Raw genomic sequence first — 22,533 nt, forward strand, 5'->3', positions numbered from 1 at the left:
CACAGGAAATAGTGTCACATTTCCATACAAACCTGGCATGTTTGGTACATTAAAAATATAAATATAAATATAACTACTAAAAACACAATATGGGTGAGGGAGCAGAAGGGGAAACAGGGTAACAACATACAATGCCCAGATCCATCACCAAATTGTAGATTCAGGGAAGAAGATTACTGGACACACAGCTGACTTTTGGAACTAGTCATTCCCTGGCGGATTTTGTATGCTGCTGCACAAAACTTTGCAACACTGTAGGTTGTAGCTGAATTAGTATCTGCAAGTAGCAGGGCGGTATAAAATTGTCCTGAATGGCCTGGGTGCTTGTCTATCAAGGGTAAGATAAGCCTGGCACGGGTATCTCTGTAGAACGGACACTGAAGGAGCACATGTTCTATTGTTTCCACATGACCCGAGTCGCAGGGGCAGAGCCTCTCTGGGAAAGGGATCTTCCGGTAGCGGCCCTCGAGTACAGCTGATGGGAGAGCGTGGCATCGGGCCAGGGTGAAAGCCCTCCGATGAATAGGAACCTCTAAGTATGTTAAATATGCCATAGGGGAGGCAAGGTATCTGCTATCTTCACTGACAAGGAAGGTTGGAGCCGAGGCCAGATCTAGTTGGCGCTCTGTGTCTGTGATACGTTGTTTAATAAGTGCTTTGGCTTGATTGTAATCCATAGCTAAAAGTAGACCTGGAGAAAATCCCAACGAGGAGATTTTGGATGCTACCGCCTGCTTCCATGTGGATTGGAAGTCATCCTCCATGGTTAGTGGGGCAAGGCCAAGGGGTGCATGGGACAGTCTGAGCCAGAGGTTAAGTATGGCCACCCACACCCTGGCCTCCACTCTCATAAAACCCGTCTCTAGTCGCAGGGTGGCATTAGAAACGCATTTAGGTACCTGCAAGGCCGATCTCAGAAACTTGGACTGGACCAGTTCTAATGGGGCAAAACTGGGGAAGGGGCCCAGCTGAGCACCATACAAGAGTTGGGCTAATGACTTGGCTTCAAACAGCTTGAGCGCTGCCGGTGTGAAGTGGCCCCCTCTTGTCCTGAGATATTTGAGAATGGCAATTGAGCTCCCCTGCGCGGTGTTGGATACTTGATCCCCATGAGCTCTTCTGCTACCATTAGATTGGAAAACTACACCTAGATATTTGAAGGATGTAACTTGTTCAATTTTATGACCATCTATGCTCCAAGAGTAAGTCCTGGGCCTATTAGCGAAAGCCATGATTTTGGTTTTATTGTAATTGAGTTGGAGCTGATCTGTGTTGCAATGTTGTATTAATGCTCTCAAAGCTCTTTTGAGCCCAATGGGTGTTCTAGAGAGTACAGCAGCATCATCTGCATAAAGCAGGATGGAGATGTGTCTTCCCGCCAGCTTTGGGGGGTGGAAGTCCATGTTTTGAAGCTGGACCACTATGGAGTTTATATAGAAGTTGAACAGCAAAGGGGCCAGAATGCAGCCTTGCTTGACACCCTTGCATGTTTCAACAGCCTCAGTGAGGTGGCCTTGTGGGTTGCATCTTACTTTGAGTACAATTAGATTACATTTCTAACAGAACAAAGCAAACAAACACACAAAATACAAAATTTGTGAGTTTGGTAGTTGATTAAATGTCCTTTGACCAGTAGCTGGCCACTTGGAGTGCTTCTGGTGTTGCTGCAAGAAGGTCCTCCATGGTGCATGTGGCAGGGCTCAGGTTGCATTGCAGCAGGTGGTCAATGGTTTGCTCCTCTCCACACTCGCATGTCGTGGATTCCACTTTGTAGCCCATTTCTTGAGGTTGGCTCTGCATCTCGTGGTGCCAGAGCGCAGTCTGTTCAGCGCCTTCCAAGTTGCCCAGTCCTCTGTGTGCCCAGGGGGGGAGTCTCATTTGGTATCAGCCATTGGTTGAGGTGCTGGGTTTGAGCCTGCCACTTTTGAACTCTCGCTTCCTGAGGTGTTCCAGCGAGTGTCTCTGTAGATCTTAGAAAACTATTTCTAGATTTAAGTCGTTGATGTGCTGGCTGATATCCAAACAGGGGATGAGCTGGAGATGTCTCTGCCTTGGTCCTTTCACTATTGGCTGCTACTTCCCGGCGGATGTCAGGTGGTGCAAAGCAGTGTAATTTCTCCAGTGGTGTAGGGCGCAGACACCCCGTGATAATGTGGCATGTCTCATTAAGAGCCACATCCACTGTTTTAGTGTGGTGAGATGTGTTCCACACTGGGCATGCGTACTCAGCATCAGAGTAGCGCAGCGCAAGGGCAGATGTCTTCACTGTGTCTGGTTGTGATCCCCAGGTTGTGCCAGTCAGCTTTCGTATGATATTGTTTCTAGCACCCACTTTTTGCTTGATGTTCAGGCAGTGCTTCTTGTAGGTCAGAGCACGATCCAGAGTGACCTAATAAAAATATTTATTAATAATAAAAAGGGAGTCAAACCAACTTTAAAGAAACAAAATTAGAAAACACCACCCCACCCATAGTTAAACACGACTATCAGATGGTTTTGTCTGCTGTATGCTATCATAAGCATCTATAGTCAACAGTCCGATTGCATAATTTTATACTACTTGGGAGTTTCAAATAATTTACAAAAGAAATCAATAGGTGTTTGATGACCGGGAAAATCCATTATTTGAATGCAGGTACGTAAGTAGCAGAACAGGACAAATTATTTACCATCAGTAATGCTATGGGTTAGGCCATTAAATGGGCTGAAGTTGTTCCAGGTTTTCTGTATCTCACGTTACCATCCATTCATCCATTCCACTTATTTCATCAGCACTAGCTAACTAGAATACACAGGACTGATACTTTAGATATGTCTAATGAGGAGGGACACCGAAGTGATCATGTCTTTCACATCGGCCTTTTACCCATTCCAGAGTCAGCTGATGGCTCCATAGAAAAGCCTGCTGACTTGGCAGTAGAACCCCTCAAAGGCTGCTACAGAGCCATCAAGTCACGTGGCCTATTAAAAAGCACCTACTTTCTATGTAAACCAATACACTACACTGATTATTATTATTATTATTATTATTATTATTATTATTATTATCCTTCTCTGGAATCTTTTCTTCAATATTTCATTCTCAATAAAAATAATTTTAAAAAAGTAATCTGTCTATGATAACAGCATAAGAGAATTGCACCCAGATAATCATACTATCCAGGACAAACAACATTGTCTGAAATATATCCTATATAATGAATAGTGCTAGATCCCAAGTAGGACAGACCTGTGGTTACCATGGGGCCCATAAAGACCAGAACCATTCTCAGCAGGGCAGCCTCAGACTGAATATTAAAATCTCAAGTCCAAGCTGAGAAAATTTCAGCATAACTCTTGCCTAGGAGTCCATCTACATCAGGCAAAGGCAAACTTCAGCCCTCCAGGTGTTTTGAACTTCAGCTCTTACAATTCCTAACAGCTGGCAAGCTGGCTGGGATTTCTGGGATTTGAAGCCCAAAACACCAGGAGGGCTGAAGTTTGCCCATGCTTGATCTACATTGTAGAATTTGATGCCACTTTAACTACCATGGCTAATGCTATGGAATCCTGGGATTTGTTATTTGGTGAGGCACCAGCACCATTTTGCAGAAAAGGCTAAAGACCTTGTAGAATACAACCTTATTATTTCATTTAGAACCACAACTCTCATTCTCTGAGGGCCATGTTAGCTTTGTGGTTGTTTTAAAAAAGCCCCCACATTGGCAGTCTTTAGGAGGAGCCTGAAAACGTGGCTGTTCCAGTGTGCCTTCCCTGAATAAAGAAACAATCCCCTGCAAAATACCCTGAAAAGAACTTTAATTACCCCTAGAGTTGCTCTCTACTCTTGGTTTAAAACCCTCCTATTAGATACATCCTTTGTTCATGTCCAGCATTTACTTTTAAATTTTTAACTATTACATCTGGCCAAGCCATAGGTTTTTAAATTCTTCTGTGTTATTGTCCGTGTCTGAGTTATACTAATTGTATTGTTTATTTTGCTTATTGCTTGTTGTTTTTACTATTATTTGTTGTTTTATCATGTGTTGTTGGGCTTGGCCTCATGTAAGCTGCTCTGAGTCCCTTGGGGAGATGGTGGTGGGGTATAAATAAAGTATTATTATTATTATTATTATTATTATTATTATTATTATTATATTATGGAGCCCCCGGTGGATGGAGCCCCCGGTGGCGCAGTGGGTTAAACCCCTGTGCCGACAGGTCACAGGTTCGAATCCGGGGAGAGGCGGATGAGCTCCCTCTATCAGCTCCAGCTCCTCATGCGGGGACATGAGAGAAGCCTCCCACAAGGATGATAAAAACATCCGGGCGTCTCCTGGGCAACGTCCTTGCAGACGGCCAATTCTCTCACACCAGAAGCGACTTGCAGTTTCTCAAGTCGCTCCTGACACAACAAAAAATTAAAATTATTATTATTATTATTATTATTATTATTATTATTATTATTATTTGTAATTGCAAGACTGTATAAATGTGACTTACGTTGCCCTGGCATTGAAATCCTTGCAGGCTACATAAAATGACATGGCTGACTGGATTTGGCTTGCAGGCCTTGAGTTGACATGTGTGATCTAACATGCCAGTTTCCTCTTTTAGGAATACTTTGATTCACTGAAATACCTTTAAGAATGTAAGATGAGGCATCTTATAAATGCTTAGAGAAATATAGTATTTCAATTACTGTGCAGGTATGTTCGGAGGCCAACTGTACCTTCAGTCTTCAGTCAGAATTTCTGATAAGTTTCCAACCAACCCTAAGGCGTTGGAGTCCAGGAATGACAATGCAGTCACCCCTTTGCCTGTAATCAAGTGGAAGCCCTTGATTCGTAAGTAATTGTTTCCCGAATTCAATTTTTACCACACTGGAAGAGAAAAATAATAATAGAATATGTATTATTTTTCTTTCAATAGATCACTGTTTTGCTATTGGAAATTTATACCATATTGATCTTTATACAAAAGTCAAAAGTAACACATTCCTCTTCACCATCAATAAATTGGTAGGGATAAAACTAACAAACCTCACGATAAACTTGGCCCTTTACATTTGCAGATTTGACTTTTGTGTACTTAATTATTCATGGATTTGTTTAAAAATGTTCTCTCTAGGAATCTCTAGGTCTTCCACAGTGATTTGATGGTCATGCCAGAAGCTGATAACACTGGCCAACACATTTGGTGTCTCAAAAGTTTGACCCGTTTCTGGGTATTTAATCCGCTGATTTCAAAAATGGCACCAGTTTTCCCTATGAGCTCTAGTTTTTTGAGAGCATATGGCATCTACCATAGAAAATCATGACAACCATATCTAAGAGCTGTTGTAGTCTACCCAATGCAATTTTTTTAAAATCAGAGTCTCTAAGAACCCGGGAATAGGCCTAAAAACCAAGACACCAAAATTTCTTTGGGTTGGACTTCATAATAGATACTTTTTTTTTTGTCATGTCAGGAGCGGCTTGAGAAACTGCAAGTCACTTCTGGTGTTAGAGAATTGGCCATCTGCAAGGACATTGCCCAGGGGATGCCCGGATGATTTTTGATGTTTTTATCATCCTTGTGGCAGGCTTCTCTCATGTCCCCATATGAGGAGCTGGAGCTGATAGAGGGAGCTCATCTGCCTCTCCCCGGATTTGAACCTGCGACTTGTTGGCCTTCAGTCCTGCCAGCACAGGGGTTTAACCCACTGCGCCACCAGGAGGATCCAGTAATTCTTAGAGATAACACCTCTCTAAGAGTCTAGAAACTCCAGCAGACCCATTGAAAGTTGACCATAGAGTCATGCTAGAGAAATGAAATATTCTTTGAATTCTTAGAAGTTAAAAAAACCCAGCAATTTTATTATTTGCAGTTTTTCACTTTTGCATTAATCCCATTCCCCTAACCCCAGCAAATGTGGAGGAACCACTGTTGTTCTAAGTATTTCATCTTGGAAAACTTGGCTTTCTTTTCTAGACTCTCCTTCTAGAACTCCTGTGATAGTGGGATCTGATGAATTTGACAAATGCCTCAGTAATGACAAATATTCTCATGAAGAATACAGTAATGGTGCCCTTTCAGTTTTGCAGTATCCTTATGGTAAGTGTTAATGATGCTTTGGTTTTAGTGGTTATTTGAACAGATCACACATGCACACACAGCTAAGGATTTCCCATTTTTAAAAAAACAAACAAACAAATATATGTATAAGTCATTGAATACCTGATTAGTTTAATAATCAATTAATTCTATGGAATCCTAACTATACATTTTTTTACAATTTTTTATTGTTTGAACTTCACAATATCTTGCTTACACTTAGTTTCCACTGGTGCTCATATTTATAAGCACTCCGTTTCCATGTAACATTGCTTTTATCTGTACCCTCTCTTTTTCTACATCCTTCTCTTTTAAAAAAGGGAAAAAATAGGGGAAATGGGGCGGGGAGAGAGATAGGTGACCTCTGGTTTATCCCATTTTATTCACAAAGTATTCTAATACCATATGCCTCACCCTCTAGACCTCTCTTTAGTAACTCTTTTCTCATATTACAACATCAACAAAAAAAATTAATTTATTCTTCAAAACTCAGAATTGGCAAACCCTTCTCTTCTTCATACAAAAAGTGAATAAAAGGTTTCCAGTCTTTAAAAAAGGTTTTCAGTGTCCCTTCTTTTAGTAGACATGGGAATCCTAACTAGATTTTGAAGTGGCTGTCTTATGAATATTGGAAATGTAGATCTGTTCTAAAGATAATTTGGGTTAAAAAAGCACTAGGGATAGTTCCTACAGAGCTGCCCTATCTTATGTGACAAGCATAGTATTGTTGAAGGCTTTAATGGCTGGAATAACTGGATTGTTGTAGATTTTTCGGGCTTTATTGCCATGTTCTAGAAGCATTCTCACCTGACATTTCACCAGCATCTATGGCAGACATCCTCAGAGGTTGTGAGGTCTGTTGGAAACTAGGAAATTGGGTTTATATATCTGTGGAAAACCCAGGGTGGGAGAAAGAACTCTTGTCTGTTGGAACTAGATGTGGATGATTCAATTAGCCACCTTGATTAGCATTTGATCGCCTGACAGTTTTTAGGTTTGGCTTGTTCCTGCCTGGGGGAATCCTTTGTTGAGAGGTGATTAGCTGTTCCTGATTGTTTCATGTCAAGTTCCTGTATTTGAGTTTTGTTCTTTATTTACTGTTATAATTTTAGAGTTTCTTTAATACTGGTAGCCAGATCTTGTTCATTTTCATTGTGTCTTCCTTTTTGTTGAAGTAGTCCACATGCTTGTGGATTTCAATGGCTTCTCTGTGTAGCCTGACATGGTAGTTGTTAGAGTGGTTCAGCATTGCTGTGTTCTCAAATAATATACTACGTCCAGGTTGCTCTGCTATGACTGACTTCTCTGGTTGAAGTAGTCTGCAATGCCTTTAATGTTGCTTGATTTGTGTTTGGATGCTTCGTTTGGTGGCTCCTATGTAGACTTGTCCACAGCTGCATGGTATATGGTAGACTCCTGCAGAAGTGAGAGGATCTCTCTTGTCCTTTGCTGAACATAGCATTTGTTAGATTTTCTTAATGGGTCTGTAGATAGTTTGTAAGTTGTGTTTCCTCATCCACTTTCCTAGGCAGTCAGTGGTTCCCTTGATGTAAGACAAGAACACTTTTCCTCTGGGTAGATCTTTGTCTCTAGAAACCCACAACAACCCAAACATAGTATTGAAAAGGTGGCTATTGAAATCCCTTTCTGGGATGATGTATAAGTTTGTTCATGAAGAGGAAGAAATAAAAAGTTTCACTGAACCTTTAGGAAAAAACTAAAATCGTGTTTTTGGAACCAGGCTTTCGGCTAGTGGGCACAGTGGCACTTTGGACATTGAACTGGACCATACGATTGTTATGATAATTGGAAACAGCTATGGGACTATATAATTAATGTTTACTGTTTTTAATTTATTGTGTATTTATGATTTTTATATTGATGTTTTATTGATATTGTGGCATCGCATTGTTGCCAGTGTTAGCCGCTCTGAGCCCCCCCCCCCCCCCCCCCCCCCGGGAGGTTGAGAAGTGCGGGGTAGAAATGTTGTACATAAATAAATAAATAAAACATTTCAAAAGCTGGATGTCCTTTGTATTCCTGTCTATATATTGTTGTTCTGCCATTTAGCATGTTCAGGTGGGCAAACTTAATTTTAAAGAAATTAGATCTTTATAGTTTGTAGATTTAAAAAACACCCTTGTGAAATCATTACTGTTTTTTGAAATCATAGATAATGGCTATTTCTTGCCATACTATTCACGAGAGAGGAACAGACGGAGCACTCAGATCACAGTCCGGTTTTCTGAGGGTATGAGCTATAAGAATATCCGTAAAAAAGATCCTGTTCTGCTACTTCACTGGTGGAAAGAAATTGTTGGCACCATCATATTCTGCATTGTGGCTACTACATTTGTTGTACGCAAACTATTCCATCCCAATGCTCGCTACCGAGTAAGTAGAATGGTATTAGATTAATTGTGGTTATTCTCTTGGCAGGCTTTTGTTTCTGGGTATGATATATAAGAAACTTTATTGTAACTAATGTGTTCTTATCCATCAGCAGCGAAAGGAGTCGGAAACCCAGTGTCAGACGGACACGAAATACGAAACTTGTGCTGGACAGGCTAAAGATAACACCTGGCCTGACATTAAGAACTCTGGATATGTGTCAAGGTAAAAGCAAACATCCAGGTTGGCAAGATGCATATAGTCCAGTAGCCTTAAGAAGGAGGAGGGGATATCATTTGACCATAATTAGTTCTAGTTAAAATATTGTTTGCATAAAAGTTCCCAGTCTGCAAAATGTTTTACTGGCTTTACTAAGGAGGTAATCATCTGCATCTTCATGCTTACCATGGAAAAGAGATGCTTCTTTGATCAGCATGTTCAGTCAACTTAACTGAATTCCAGGTCACTTTGACCTACCAGGGGAATTAATGAGTATGAACGAACAATGAATGTTTCTGAACGGATTGTCCAATTGTGATTATGTGTGATTTCTTGCAGATATCTAACAGATTTTGAACCAATTCAGTGCTTGGGACGTGGAGGATTTGGAGTAGTGTTTGAAGCCAGAAACAAAGTTGATGATTGTAATTATGCTATTAAAAGAATACGTTTACCAAACAGGTTAATATCTTTTTAGCTTCACTCACGCAAGTATGCTGTTGCATGACATTGTTTTTCCCTTAGTGGTTGTCATTTTTCAGTTTTATTCCCACGTTGTCTAGTACAGAACATCTTAAACTTTTTCCACTCATGACTCCTTTCCACCTGATAAATTTTTATGTGACCCCAGGTATATAGGTATACAAAAACCATAGGTACAAAAACCAAGCATTTACTGATAATAAATCAGCATTTGTAAGGGTTGCTAAACAAGTTGTTTTTCTCTTTTGTGGAGTATAGCTGAACCATTTTCTGCAGAGACCACTGTAAACACTTCATGCTGCTGAGTTGTTTAAATGGGTGGCATTGAGAAACCTTTTATTGTTGTCAATTCTTTCGTGACTCCAACATTGAGTTTAAGAAAGAATGGCCTAGCAAATCAAAGTGATGTTCAAATTTGTAAAATCATCAGTTATAAAGAGTTAAAGTTCCTAACATGAATATTTCAGGGTGCAGACCTAGGCCCCTTCAATACTGCCATATATCCAGATTATCAAATCAGATAATCCACATTACCTGCTTTGAACGGGATTATATAAATCTACACTGCCATATAACCAAGTTCAAAGCAGTTACTGTATATACTCAAGTATAAGCCTAGCTTTTCAGCCCCTTTTTTAGACTGAAAATCTCCCCTCGGCTTATATTCAAGTCAATGTTATTTACTATTTTACTCTGTTATTAGTACTATTTTTATTGCATTTATTATTTTATCATTATTATTACATTTATTATTTTACTCTTGTTATTATTACATTTATTATTTTACTCTCTTATTACTGTTATTACATTTCCATTATTTTACTCTATTATTATTTTTATTACATTTATTATTTTACTCCCTTTATTATTATTGGAAGGATATGTAAGCACATTTACATTGAAGGTTAGAATTATGGTTTAATCGGAGTTGGACAGCTTTATCTTAAATTACAATTTGATGTAAATATTTTTGAATACTTACTGATGCCTCAATTAATGTAATTTTATTGGTATCTATTTCTATTTTGAAACTTACCAGTAGCTGCTGCATTTCTCGCCCTCGGCTTATACTTGAGTCAATACATTTTCCCAGTTTTTTGTGGTAAAATCAGGTGCCTCGGCTTATATTTGGGCCGGCTTATACTCGAGTATATACGGTAATCTGGTTTTTATTTGGCAGTGTAGAAGGGGCCTTGGATGTTCTGTAATTGCAGAGAGTGGAGGGGGATTTTTTTTTCCTACCAGTAGTTGTCCCAAATGGGATTCTTCTGCTTTCAAAAGAAGAATATATGTGTCTGACAGAGGGATTGTGTTAACATTTGTGATCATAAATAATGGTTTGGTCCCCTGGCTTTTCAAATGACAATATTTGTGGCTTGCAGTGTTCCTTTTTAACACATTCATATGAATTATTTCTAGGACCATGCCAGGTAATAATTGTTCCAGCTTAATCATAACAAAATGTTGTCTTGACTTAACTTTTACTTTCTAAAATTTTAGGGATCAGGCTCGTGAGAAGGTGATGCGTGAAGTTAAGGCTTTGGCAAAACTTGAACATCCTTGTATTGTTCGTTATTTCAATGCTTGGCTGGAAGCACCACCTGAGAGCTGGCAGGAGAGAATGGACAAACAGTGGCTAAAAGATGAAAGGTATTTGGTTCTTGGGAAATGCATTTGTTTATGAAAGACATTTGTGAATATTGTGTTCTAGAAGGCACAGGACAGAATTTGGCATTGTGATTTCTAGTATGTAGATTAACTGTTTTCTGCTTTATGATTGGTTATTAATGAGGATTTATTTACTGGATTGAGTCTGCAGTAGCAATTGAAACAAAGTGTAGATAATCCTACACCTTACTGTGTTTTCAGACTTCTTTTTTTTTGTTTTTTTTTGTTTTCGTTTCTATGCAGACACACAATGGGCCTATATCTCTGTATAATCATCTGCATAGGAACAGTGTCTTAGACACATGCTTCAGAAACCACAAAAACCAAATATAGATCATTAGACACAAAACTGTCAGCCTTAGAAAAAAAATTAGATTGTCTTCTCTAGTCCTTCATAGTGCCTAGCAGACATAAAGTCCTCATTCCCATAAAAAAAATTGAACAAAAGGAAACCTAAATAAGAAGATACCATGATGAAAGACATGGCATCTTCTTAAATAGTTTTTCATAAATGTCTACCTGCTACATAGGTGCTCAATAGGAGACATCTTAGTGACAGATAACCATGGACAGAAAAACAAATTCCAGCACAAAACTAACCCAAAATGTTTCTTATGTCCTCAGTGGGCTGCCATGGTTGATAACAGTATGTAACAAAATTTGAAAACTTTTCTGTTCCTGGTTTGAAAGTGTTATTCCTGTTTAATTGTATGGTACTTACTTCAAACGTGGTTGTTACACTCCAGAAATTTTGTTTTAGTAGTTGCCACAAACAGTTGAATTGGTTGAGACACAACAACAACAGCAACAACAACAACAACAATCTTTATTTATACCCTACCATCATCTCCCCAAAGGGGACTTGAAGGGGCTTACATGAGACCAAGTCCAGCGATACGTTACAGCAACATAAAATATAAACAACAAAATGACCACAATATAATAAATAAACCAATCAAGTAAAATAAACAGTACAAAATAACGTAAAGAAAAATAAAACACAGTGGGTGGGCCAAATGCACGACATAAAATGATAAAACTCTGGATGAGATAGCAGCGAAAAGGTACATTTGTGGGGGAGGAGCTCATAGGGGACTGAACAGTGGAATTAGACTTTCAATAAGATGGGGGAAAATGCAATATGAGGGAAACAGTGTAGGTGAAACATCAGGACTGGAATATATAGTCACTCTCGAAAGGCACATTGAAAAAGCCAAGTCTTTAGATCTTTCTTAAAGGCTGCTAGGGTGGGGGCTTGCCTAATCTCACCAGGTATTCATTGAAAAACTAACAAAATGTACTGCAGAATGTCCCACAAAAACAGTTTAATAAACGTTTTACATGTTATGATAAAAACAATTAGAAAATGACATTTATAACCCAGGAACAAAAATCGTGTTATATAGTGTAATATTGGAGGAGTAAATATATAACAAACACCATGTTTGAAATATTGTTTCGAACATATAAAAAAATTTCATAATAGGTTTTTCATCTTTCACACACACACTTTGGAAGAAACATTTTAGTCTGATTTTTTTTTTGTCTGGGCCTTCACATCTCTAGTTCTCTGATGTTAAGATTCTTTCTAGTGACTACTAGGTAATCTTCACAATTGTATTTGTAAATGGATCTTCTTACTCCCATTTGACATTTCACAAATACCATTCTAATTCTAACATTCAGTTACTGTATATAAAGATTTGACAGCTGAGGCTGAGTACCTCATCAGGTATCCGTTTTCAAAGTATCAAATAGATTACATTTTGTTTTAATTGGATTAAGACAGTTTTAAAGTAATATTACCCATGCCTGGGTACATCAAGCAAACAAAATAGAATTTGGAGATCGATGCAGTGTTTTATTTTGGCCATTTCATGACACCACATCTTGGAAAGCCTCAACATATTTCTGTGATAATCCTTATATATGGATATATTTTGAAATTTGGGGAAATAATGGGAAAGGAAAGAACTTCATAATAAAAATTGATGATGATTATGTTTACCTTATTTAACTGTGAATTTTACAGAAGAAAACACAAAATTATGCTTCTTTTGCTCTTAAGTCAGTAAACAAAAGTTTGTAATTTTATAAAACTTCCTCCTCTGTTCTTTTTTAAAGTATTGACTGGGCAATCAGTTCTCCGAGTCCAGCGGAAGCACCATCATTTAAAATTAGAACTGAGCCCTTTTCTTCAAAGGAACAGATTGAAGTGACTACTACACCTGGAGAAAGGAGGACCTTGCTCTCTGTTGGGATATCTTGTGGCCAATCTCATTCGTCAGAGAGCCAGTTTTTCCCTCTGGAGTTATCTTCTGTTGATAACAGAGACTTGAGCCAAATGGCAGAACCTGTGTCGAACATTAGGGATAGCCTTCTCTCCGATCGTGATATAGAAGGTAGCTGTTCCTTTGAACCTTGTCCTCCAGCTAAGCCAGAAGCAAGGATGAGGGAGAGGACCTCTTCATCGATTGTTTTTGAAGACTCTGGCTGTGACAATGCTTCTAGTAAAAAAGATAGCCACTCCGGAGATAAAGGAACAAGCACAAAAGGATCTAATAGTAGAATGTCCTCCTCAGCAACTCCTTTGTCTGTATCTCCACCAAGACCGACAACCTTGAGTTTGGACCTCTCTAAGAACTCTGTACCAAAAGCCATGCCTACCACACCAAAAGTGTACCTTTACATCCAGATGCAACTCTGTAGGAAGGAAAACCTCAAAGACTGGATGAATGCACGATGTATCATGGAGGAGAGGGAAAGGACAGAATGCCTGCTGATATTCTTACAGATAGCAGAAGCTGTTCAGTTCTTACATAGCAAAGGATTAATGCATCGGGACCTTAAGGTTTGTATTGAAAACAACAGTACGACAATATGTTTTTAACCTCAGTAAAAGCTGTTAAGTTTTGTGTATGTGAAAACCCTGTGCTTTCCTCAGTAGGAATCATTGCTATTGATCTTGAAGTCTAGTTGTCATAAAAATACAGATGGAAGGCATGAGGGATGTCGGGCGTCCCACGTGCAAGTTTGGAGCAGATGATCCAAAGTATGAGCTGGCAATTATAACAAAATACTCCCATTCTAATTGATTACTCTAATTAAAACTTGTGTGCCACCTGCGCCCGTACCTTGGGAAGTCTGACTTGGCCATGGTAGTCCATGCTTTTGCTACATCCTGAATAGATTACTGCAATGCACTCTACGTGGGGTTGCCTCTGAAGACTGCTTGTAAGCTTCAACTAGTCCAACTAGTTCCAACTTCAACTAGTGAGCAGCCAGATTGCTCACCAGAGTGGGCTACAGGTAGCATACAACCACCCCCCCCCCCCCCCAATTAAAGCAGCTCCACTGGCTGCCAGTCTGCTTCCAAGCACAATTCAAAGTGCTGGCTTTAGTCTATAAAGTTCTAAACCAGGCATCCTCAAACTGTAGCCCTCCAGCTCTTTGGGCCTCCAACTCCCAGAAGCCCTAACAAGCTTGTTCAGTTGTCAGGAATTCTGGGAGTTGAAGGCCCAAACAGCTGGAGGGCTGTAGTTTGAGGATGCCTGCTCTAAATGGTTCCAGTCCAGTTTACCTGTCTGAATATATCCCCCTCTACAAACAATTAAGGAGGGTAAGATAATCTGGAGAGGCCCTGATCTTGGTCCCACCACCTTCGCAAGCACGACTGTTGGGGATGAGAGACAGGGCCTTCTCAGTGGTGACCCTTCGGCTGAGTAACTCCCTCCCCAATGATATCAGATGTGCCCCCTCCCTCCTATCATTTTGTAAAAAAAACTCGTCTGTCAGACCAAGCATTTGAGCAATAGAGGCAGCAGTTAGAATGAGTATGATTTTATGTTACCAGCAATGTATTGACTTTGGACTATGATTTTGAACTGACAGAACATTTAAATATATATATTTATAATTGTTTTAATAGATGTTTTAACTATAACTATTTATTTTATAATTTTGTATTTGGTATCTAATGGTTGCCTGTTGTGAAGCCGCCCTGAGTCTCCCTCTGAGGGTGAGAAGGATGGTGTACAAATGCTCGAAATAAATATTCTTTCTCATGGAATTTCACCTCTTTGGGTTGTAAAGGGAGCCATGCTTTTTATATAACTTTGAGAAGACATGATGGAATCCATCTACGAACCCACACGCTCGCTCCGGTCATCTGGGGAGGCCCTGCTCGTGATCCCACCCACGTCGCAAGCGCGCTTGGTGGGGACACGGGACAGGGCCTTTTCAGTGGCGGCCCCCCGACTTTGGAATGCCCTTCCAATAGATCTTCGACAGGCCCCTTCTTTGGCAGCTTTCAGAAAGAACCTAAAAACTTGGCTGTTCCGACGTGCCTTCTCAGATTAGGAATCCCCCACCCCAAGTCCTAGAAGCACTTTAGTACAATTAATATTACTGCACACCGCACTATTTTAATCCTATGCTCCTCCTGCCACTCCAGCACTTTTAACCCTGTACCCCATGGCGCTGGCCGGCCCAGTTTTAAAGTGTATTGTTACTGTTGTTGTTATTTGCTTAACTATTTGATTTGCTTTGTTTACTATTGTTGTGTTATGTTTTTACTGTATTGTGTTCTGAGGCTTCGGCCTGTGTAAGCCGCATCGAGTCCTTCGGGAGATGCTAGCGGGGTACAAATATAGTTAATAAATAATAATAAATATAAATAAATAAATAATATTGATATAGTATTCGCTATTTTACAACTATTCCTTCTTGTGTAGGAATCACATTGATTGTTAAAATCCTAAAATGGTTAAAATTTCCATTCTTACTGCTCTCCATTATCCAAGGAAATCATGCTCTTCTAAAACAAACTAGAGTATGTATAACAAAATTTGCATTAGGACAATCTGATGTAAGAGGAAGCATGTTAACTAGAACACATTGCACTTTTTTGTTGGAATCTATAATTTTTAGACTAGTTCATGTGAGTGTGATGAGAATATTCTGAGGCCAATTGTATTCTAGGGTACGCAATTTCCTCCCAAGTAAGACTGACTTGGCTGCCTATTTGTTATCTTTCCACCCGATTGGTAGAGACCTTCTTACCATATTTACGTCAGTCTGAAGCGCACTTTTTTTTTTTTTGGCTGTATTACATCACCAAAATTGAGGTGCACATTAGATTTGATAGCATGTTAGAATTGTGCACATAAACTCACCTTCACTGTTGGGGAGAGAGTAGGGAGAGGTGCAGCAGCTGTCAAAATATTTGTTACTCCTTGTATTCTTTAAGTAGAAATATTATGTATCAGGAGAGGGGGGTGTTAAGGAGGGGAAAAAAACAATCCAAGGGTATGGTTGCTGTTGTATACACTTCACAGCAGATGTGATTGGGCCAGTTTGGCAGAGGAGTAGGAACTATAGCCACTGTTGACAAGTCTTATTCAGGAGAGGGAGTGTCACTACCACAATGGAACATCCTGCTTTCTGTTGCTGTCAGTGTGCATAATGTTCATTATGCTAATGAAGTCCTACTTCTACTTTTCTGTTACTTTGTTTGGGCAGGTTTGGAATACGCAATCTTGTAACAAAATAATAATAATAATAATAATAATAATAATAATAATACTTTATTTAATACCCCTCCACCATCTCCCCAATGGGAACTCGGGGCACCTTACATGAGGCCAAGTCCAACAACATATTACAATAAAGTAAAACCAAAACACAATAAAAACACAGTAAAATACATACAACATATGAGTACAAAAAACGGTAAAGCAAAATCATACACAATAAAATAACATAATGAGTGGGCTGCATGTGCAAGATAAAAACTAAGACACTAAAAATACTAAAATCAGGATGAGATAGGGATGGAGCAGATTGTTTGTGGGGGGAGAAACTCATAAAGGAATGGGGTCATAAATATAGGCCTTCATACAGATGGGGAAATATATTGACCTTCAAGTTGCATTCATATATTTTACATTTTGGGGAAAAAAGGAAGTGGGAACTTCTTTCTCGAAAAATGATAGAACTTCACAAATGGGGAAAAGTCAATGAACTGACTAGACATAGGAAATATGGATAATATATTGTCTATGTTAATTTATTTGTGTATTCACTTTTTAATATTTCTAGCCTTCCAACATATTTTTCACAATGGATGACATAGTAAAAGTTGGGGATTTTGGACTCGTGACTGCAATGGACCAAGATGAGGAGGAGGAATCTGTTCTAACACCAATGCCAGCGTATGACAGGCACACTGGGCAAGTTGGGACCAAGCTCTACATGAGTCCAGAACAGGTATGTTCTCTGCCTCATTCTTAATCAGCAGAGCTCTCATAAATGTCTACTTCGAAGTGTAGGTGCTGCTGTATTTTTTAGTTATGAATACAACCTGTCAGCCTTTTTGAATCTTACAAGATCTTTGTAGTATGATTGTATTTGAACAACGTAGTCTTGAATCCTTGTTGATTTGTCCCACTAGAGTGGACCTACTGAACTAAGTGTTGAATACTGAGTCAGTGCATAGATAAATCCCATTGAAAGTCTGTTTTAAATGAATCTAATAAGGTCCATACCAACACCTGAAGAACATGTGATTATTACAATATGTGATCAGTGCTGTTAGCAGAAAAGCAGGATATTAAATAAATAATATGGAACATTATTTCAGTCAGTCAGAAGGCCGAACAGGGAACAGGGTTACAGCCTGTGTTAGACGGGGTTAACCCCCCCCCCCCCCCCGAAGACCCAGGTTCGCAGTTTGGGAATCCTGGACTCATCGCTGAGTCTGGAACCCCAGGTCTCGGCAGTGGCCAGGAGAGCATTTGCACAATTAAAACTTGTGCGCCAGCTGCACCCGCCATGGTGGTCCACGCTCTTGTTACATCCCGAATAGACTACTGCAACGCATTCTATGTGGGGCTGCCTTTGAAGACTACCCGGAAACTTCCAACTAGTCCAACGATTGGCAGCCAGATTGATCACCGGAGGGACGTACAGGAAACATACAACTCCTTTATTGCGCCAACTCCACTGGCTACCGATCAGCTCCCGAGCACAATTCAAAGTGCTGGTTTTAATAATAATAATAATAATAATAATAATAATAATAATAATACACTTTATTTATTACCTGCTACCATCTCCCCAAAGGGGACTCGGTGTGGCTAACATGAGGCCAAGCCCAAAATAATATAACATAATAAACACACAATAACAAAATACATCATAACAAAATATAAAATAAACAAAATCAACAATATAAACTTTAAAGCCCTAAACGGTTCTGGCCCAGACTACCTGTCCCAACGTATCTCATCCCACGAACCATCACGAAGTTTAAGATCTTCAAGAGAGGCCCTGCTTTTTATCCTACCATTATCGCAAACGCGGTTGGTGGGGACGATAGTCAGGGCCTTCTCAGTAGTGGCCCCTCGTCTGTGGAATTTTCTCCCCAGGGACATCAGATTGGCCACCTCCCTCCTGTCCTTTAGAAGACAAGTGAAGATTTGGCTCTGGGACCAGCGTTTGATTAATCGGAGAGCAGCAATTGAAAAAAAGACTTAGGATATTTACGACATTGAATCTGCCTAGACTTGGATTTGGTTTTACCGACATGTATAATCTACTATCTAATGAATTGTATAATGTGTTTTATTGATTTTTAATGTTTTAATTATTTTAATTCTTTAATTGTACTTCGAATTGTTTACTTGTCGACAGCATCGTATGGTGCTTGTGTGAGGCCGCCCTGAGTCCTCCTTCGGGGGGAGAAGGGCGGGGTAAAAGTGCATGAAATAAATAAATAATGTGCCAGCCAAATGACTTAGTACTTTTCCAGAATACTCAATTTCTCTCGCCTATCACAGTTCTTATACACTGATGTGTGACTCAAAGACTCTGTGGCTGTTGAACATATTTAGTCTTTGATGTGTTGGCTTGGTTGGGTATTTTATGAACAGAGAGAGCTTAAGGATTGCTTTCCCAAAAGTATTCTATATTCTTGAACAGTGGCCTTACCTTGGCTCCAGTGCATCAGCGCTCCCTCCTGAAATCGTTTAATTCAGTTGTAGCCAGTAGGCCACCAAATCATGGAAATTTAGCTTGATATTAGGAGTGTTTGACTTCAGAACAGTGGGGAATGGAAGGTGTGTAGGCTACCCGCAACAATTTTTTAAATTGAAAAACCTCTTGAGCCCTCTAGTGGCAATTTTGCTACAGTTATACCCCATCCACTGTTTTGAAGCCAGCCTGTAAAGGGGAGCAGAAGACTTTTTCAAAAGAAGAAGTAGCTTCAGTTTATTTATTTATTTATTTATTACTGGTGCTTTTACCCCGCCCTTCTCAACCCCCGGAAGGGGACTCAGGGCGGCTTACAAAAAAGGCAGAATTCGATGCCTATACATAATAATACATAGTATACAAAATATAAAATATAAAAGAACGATATACAAAATGTAATTAAAACGATTATCACAATAAAACATCAGCACTGGTACCTAAGACATTATATAAACATCGTATAAACATCATATAAAAGCATTCTTGTAATCAGCGTTTCGTTTCCAGAGTTCCACATAACCAATCCATTAGTCATTTCCTAGTCATCAGTAGAGTTCTTCTTTATTTACCCGCTTGTCCAAATGCCTGGTCCCAGATCCATGTTTTTAGTTTTTTTCCTGAAAGAAAGGAGCGTAGTTGCAGATCTGATTTCCCCGGGGAGAGAATTCCATAGGCGGGGGGCCACCACCGAGAAGGCCCTGCTCCCCGTCCCCGCCAATCTCACCTGTGATAAAGGCGGGGTCGAGAGCAGGACCTCCCCAGAGGATCTTAGGCTCCGGGGTGGGACGTAGAGGGAGATCCGTTCGGACAGATACACTGGGCCGGAACCGTATAGGGTTTTATAGGTCAAAACCAGCACCTTGAATTGTGCTCGGAACTGGATAACAGGGGGGTGGTATGCTCCCTGTATGACGCCCCGGTGAGCAATCTGGCTGCCTCTCGCTGGACTAGTTGAAGTTTCCGAGCAGTCTTCAAAGGCAACCCCACGTAGAGTGCGTTGCAGTAATCTAATCGGGATGTAACAAGAGCGTGGACCACCGTGGCCAAGTCCGACTTCCCAAGGTACGGGCGCAGCTGGCGCACAAGTTTTAATTGTGCAAAAGCTCTCCCGGCCACCGCTGAGACCTGGGGCTCCAGGCTCAGCGATGAGTCCAGGATCACTCCCAAGCTGCGAACCTGTGTCTTCAGGGGGAGTGTAACCCCGTCTAACACAGGCTGTAACCCTATGCCCTGTTCGGCCTTCCGACTGACCAGTAGGACCTCTGTCTTGTCTGGATTTAATTTCAATTTGTTAGCTCTCATCCAGTCCGACACAGCGGCTAAACACCGATTCAAGGTCTGGACCGCCTCCTTGGTGACAGGTGGGAAGGAGTGACAGATTTGGACGTCATCTGCATAGAGATAGCATCTTAGTCCGAAACTCCGAATGATCTCTCCCAGCGGCTTCATGTAGATGTTAAATAACATCGGGGACAAGATTGAACCCTGTGGGACTCCACACAACAACGGTTGTGGGGCCGAACAGGTGTCACCCAATAACACCTGGGTCTGTCCCTCAAGGAAGGATCGGAGCCACCGCAGAGCAGTGCCTCCGAGCCCCATATCCATGAGGCGGCCCAGAAGGATACCGTGATCGACGGTATCGAAGGCCGCTGAGAGGTCCAGCAGAACTAACAGGGACACACTCTCCCTGTCCAGTTCCCTGCGCAGATCATCTACCAAGGCGACCAAGGCTGTCTCAGTTCCATGTCCCGGCCTAAAGCCAGACTGTGCCGGGTCTAGATAATCAGTGTCTACCAGAAATCCCTGGAGTTGTGTCGCCACCACACGTTCCATGACTTTGCCCAAATAGGGGAGATTAGAAACTGGCCGATAGTTGTCGAATTGAGTGGGATCCAGTGATGGTTTCTTCAACAGCGGTTTTATAATAGCTTGCTTTAAGCTCGCTGGAAATATTCCTTCCTGTAAGGAGGCATTAACCATCACCTTCACCCACTCTGCCAAACCCCCTCTGGCTTCCTTGACCAGCCAGGATGGGCAGGGGTCTAGGATGCATGTAGTGGGTCGCACCTCTCCAAGGATCCTGTCCACATCCTCGAGCTGAACCAATTGAAACGAATCCAACAAACCTGGACAAGCAGATGCTCTCGTTACATCCCCAGAGACTGCCGTTAACATGACGTCAAAACCCGACCAAATCCGCTCAATTTTATCCGCGAAGAATCGAGCAAATGCTTCACAGCGAGCCACCGAGTTGTCTGAGGCCTCGCTTTTTGGCGGATGTAACAGACCCCTGACAACTCGGAAGAGCTCAGCTGGACGATTTTTCGCAGATGCAATATTGGCTGCCAGTTGACTTTTGGTTGGGGGTAAGTTCCCTCTTGAGTCTAAATCAAGTTGGCAGAATGGACACCCTGTGCCTCACCTTTCCTAGGAAACAAGGGAAGACATAGAAAGAGTGGTGCTGGTGGCATTTAATTAAGTTGTCATATCTGCAAATATATTCACCACTTCGAAATGCCAAGAGAAAGATGGGCTAGATGGAAGTTTGGAAGGAATTTAGCCTATCTTCATTTTGTCACATGATGTCACATGATTGCTTTTTAAGGGGTAAACATTTGAGTTAGAGACTTGAGTGTATTGTGTATTTAGGACATTCAGTACTCTTCTGTAGTAATTGATACTTAGATGTAAGGGCTTGCATGCTTACTGTATTTCATTTTTTAATATTCATGTTTCAAGCAATTTACTAAGTTTCAGAGACTATTATTGGAAACACTTAAAATGTTTATTTGCTCAATCTTAATTCATATAAGGCTCTCTCTAGTCCTGAATGTGATGGTTTTGATCACAGATAAGAATAGAAAGAATGTGATTTATTTAATTTCTAAATTGTTTTATTGCTGATTTTTATCTTGAATTTTCCAGGTCCATGGAAATGTTTATTCACACAAAGTGGATATTTTCTCTCTGGGTCTGATTTTGTTCGAGCTCCTTTATCCTTTCAGCACGCAGATGGAGAGAGTCAGGGTAGGTGTACTTTTCTAAGCTCTACTTTTGCCACTTAAAGAAATAAGTATAATCTAGCAACAAAGTACTCCTTTCCATGGTAATGAAATTGAAGTGACTTTATCCATGGACATTATCTAATGACTAATACAAAAATCAAACAAACCACATAATTGGATGTAGAAGATGGATAAGCTCCATTCTTTCTGTAAAATCAAGAACAGGAGCAGATTGTGGCGCAGACCATAAACTACTGGTATCTAAAATTAGAGTAAAGGTAAAGAAGGCTGAGCGAAGGAAGATAGATGCTTTTGAACTGTGGTGCTGGAGGAAAGTTCTGAGAGTGCCTTGGACTGCGAGAAGATCCAACCAGTCCATACTTCAGGAAATAAAGCCAGACTGCTAATTGGAGGGAAGGATAGTAGAGGCCAAGATGAAGTACTTTGGCCACATCATGAGAAGAAAGAAAAGCTTAGAAAAGACAATTATGCTGGGGAAAGTGGAAGGAAAAAGGAAGAGGGGCCGACCAAGGGCAAGATGGATGGATGGTATCCTTGAAGTGACTGGATTGACCTTGAAGGAGCTGGGGGTGGTGACGACCGACAGGAAGCTCTGGCGTGGGCTGGTCCATGAGGTCATGAAGAGTTAAAAACGACT

At 40.6% G+C, this 22,533-nt stretch overlaps 1 protein-coding gene across 3 annotated transcripts in view; it reads left to right on the forward strand.

Annotated features, from left to right (window-relative positions):
• Positions 1-22,533, forward strand: part of EIF2AK3 (eukaryotic translation initiation factor 2 alpha kinase 3) — a 50,435-nt gene that overhangs the window by 22,412 nt on the left and 5,490 nt on the right. For 2 of the 3 annotated variants that reach the window (XM_060781349.2, XM_060781347.2), the window contains exons 7-15: positions 4,689-4,826; positions 5,953-6,075; positions 8,249-8,469; positions 8,579-8,691; positions 9,025-9,147; positions 10,669-10,818; positions 12,961-13,687; positions 16,936-17,103; positions 21,796-21,897. In XM_060781349.2, coding sequence (XP_060637332.2) covers positions 4,689-4,826; positions 5,953-6,075; positions 8,249-8,469; positions 8,579-8,691; positions 9,025-9,147; positions 10,669-10,818; positions 12,961-13,687; positions 16,936-17,103; positions 21,796-21,897 — 1,865 coding nt within the window. The remainder of the gene's footprint in view (positions 1-4,688; positions 4,827-5,952; positions 6,076-8,248; positions 8,470-8,578; positions 8,692-9,024; positions 9,148-10,668; positions 10,819-12,960; positions 13,688-16,935; positions 17,104-21,795; positions 21,898-22,533) is intronic. The other variant, XM_060781348.2, reaches the window with a different exon arrangement.

This window comes from Anolis sagrei, chromosome 6, assembly GCF_037176765.1.
Source record: "Anolis sagrei isolate rAnoSag1 chromosome 6, rAnoSag1.mat, whole genome shotgun sequence".
In the NCBI taxonomy this organism is placed as follows: Eukaryota; Metazoa; Chordata; class Lepidosauria; order Squamata; family Dactyloidae; genus Anolis; species Anolis sagrei.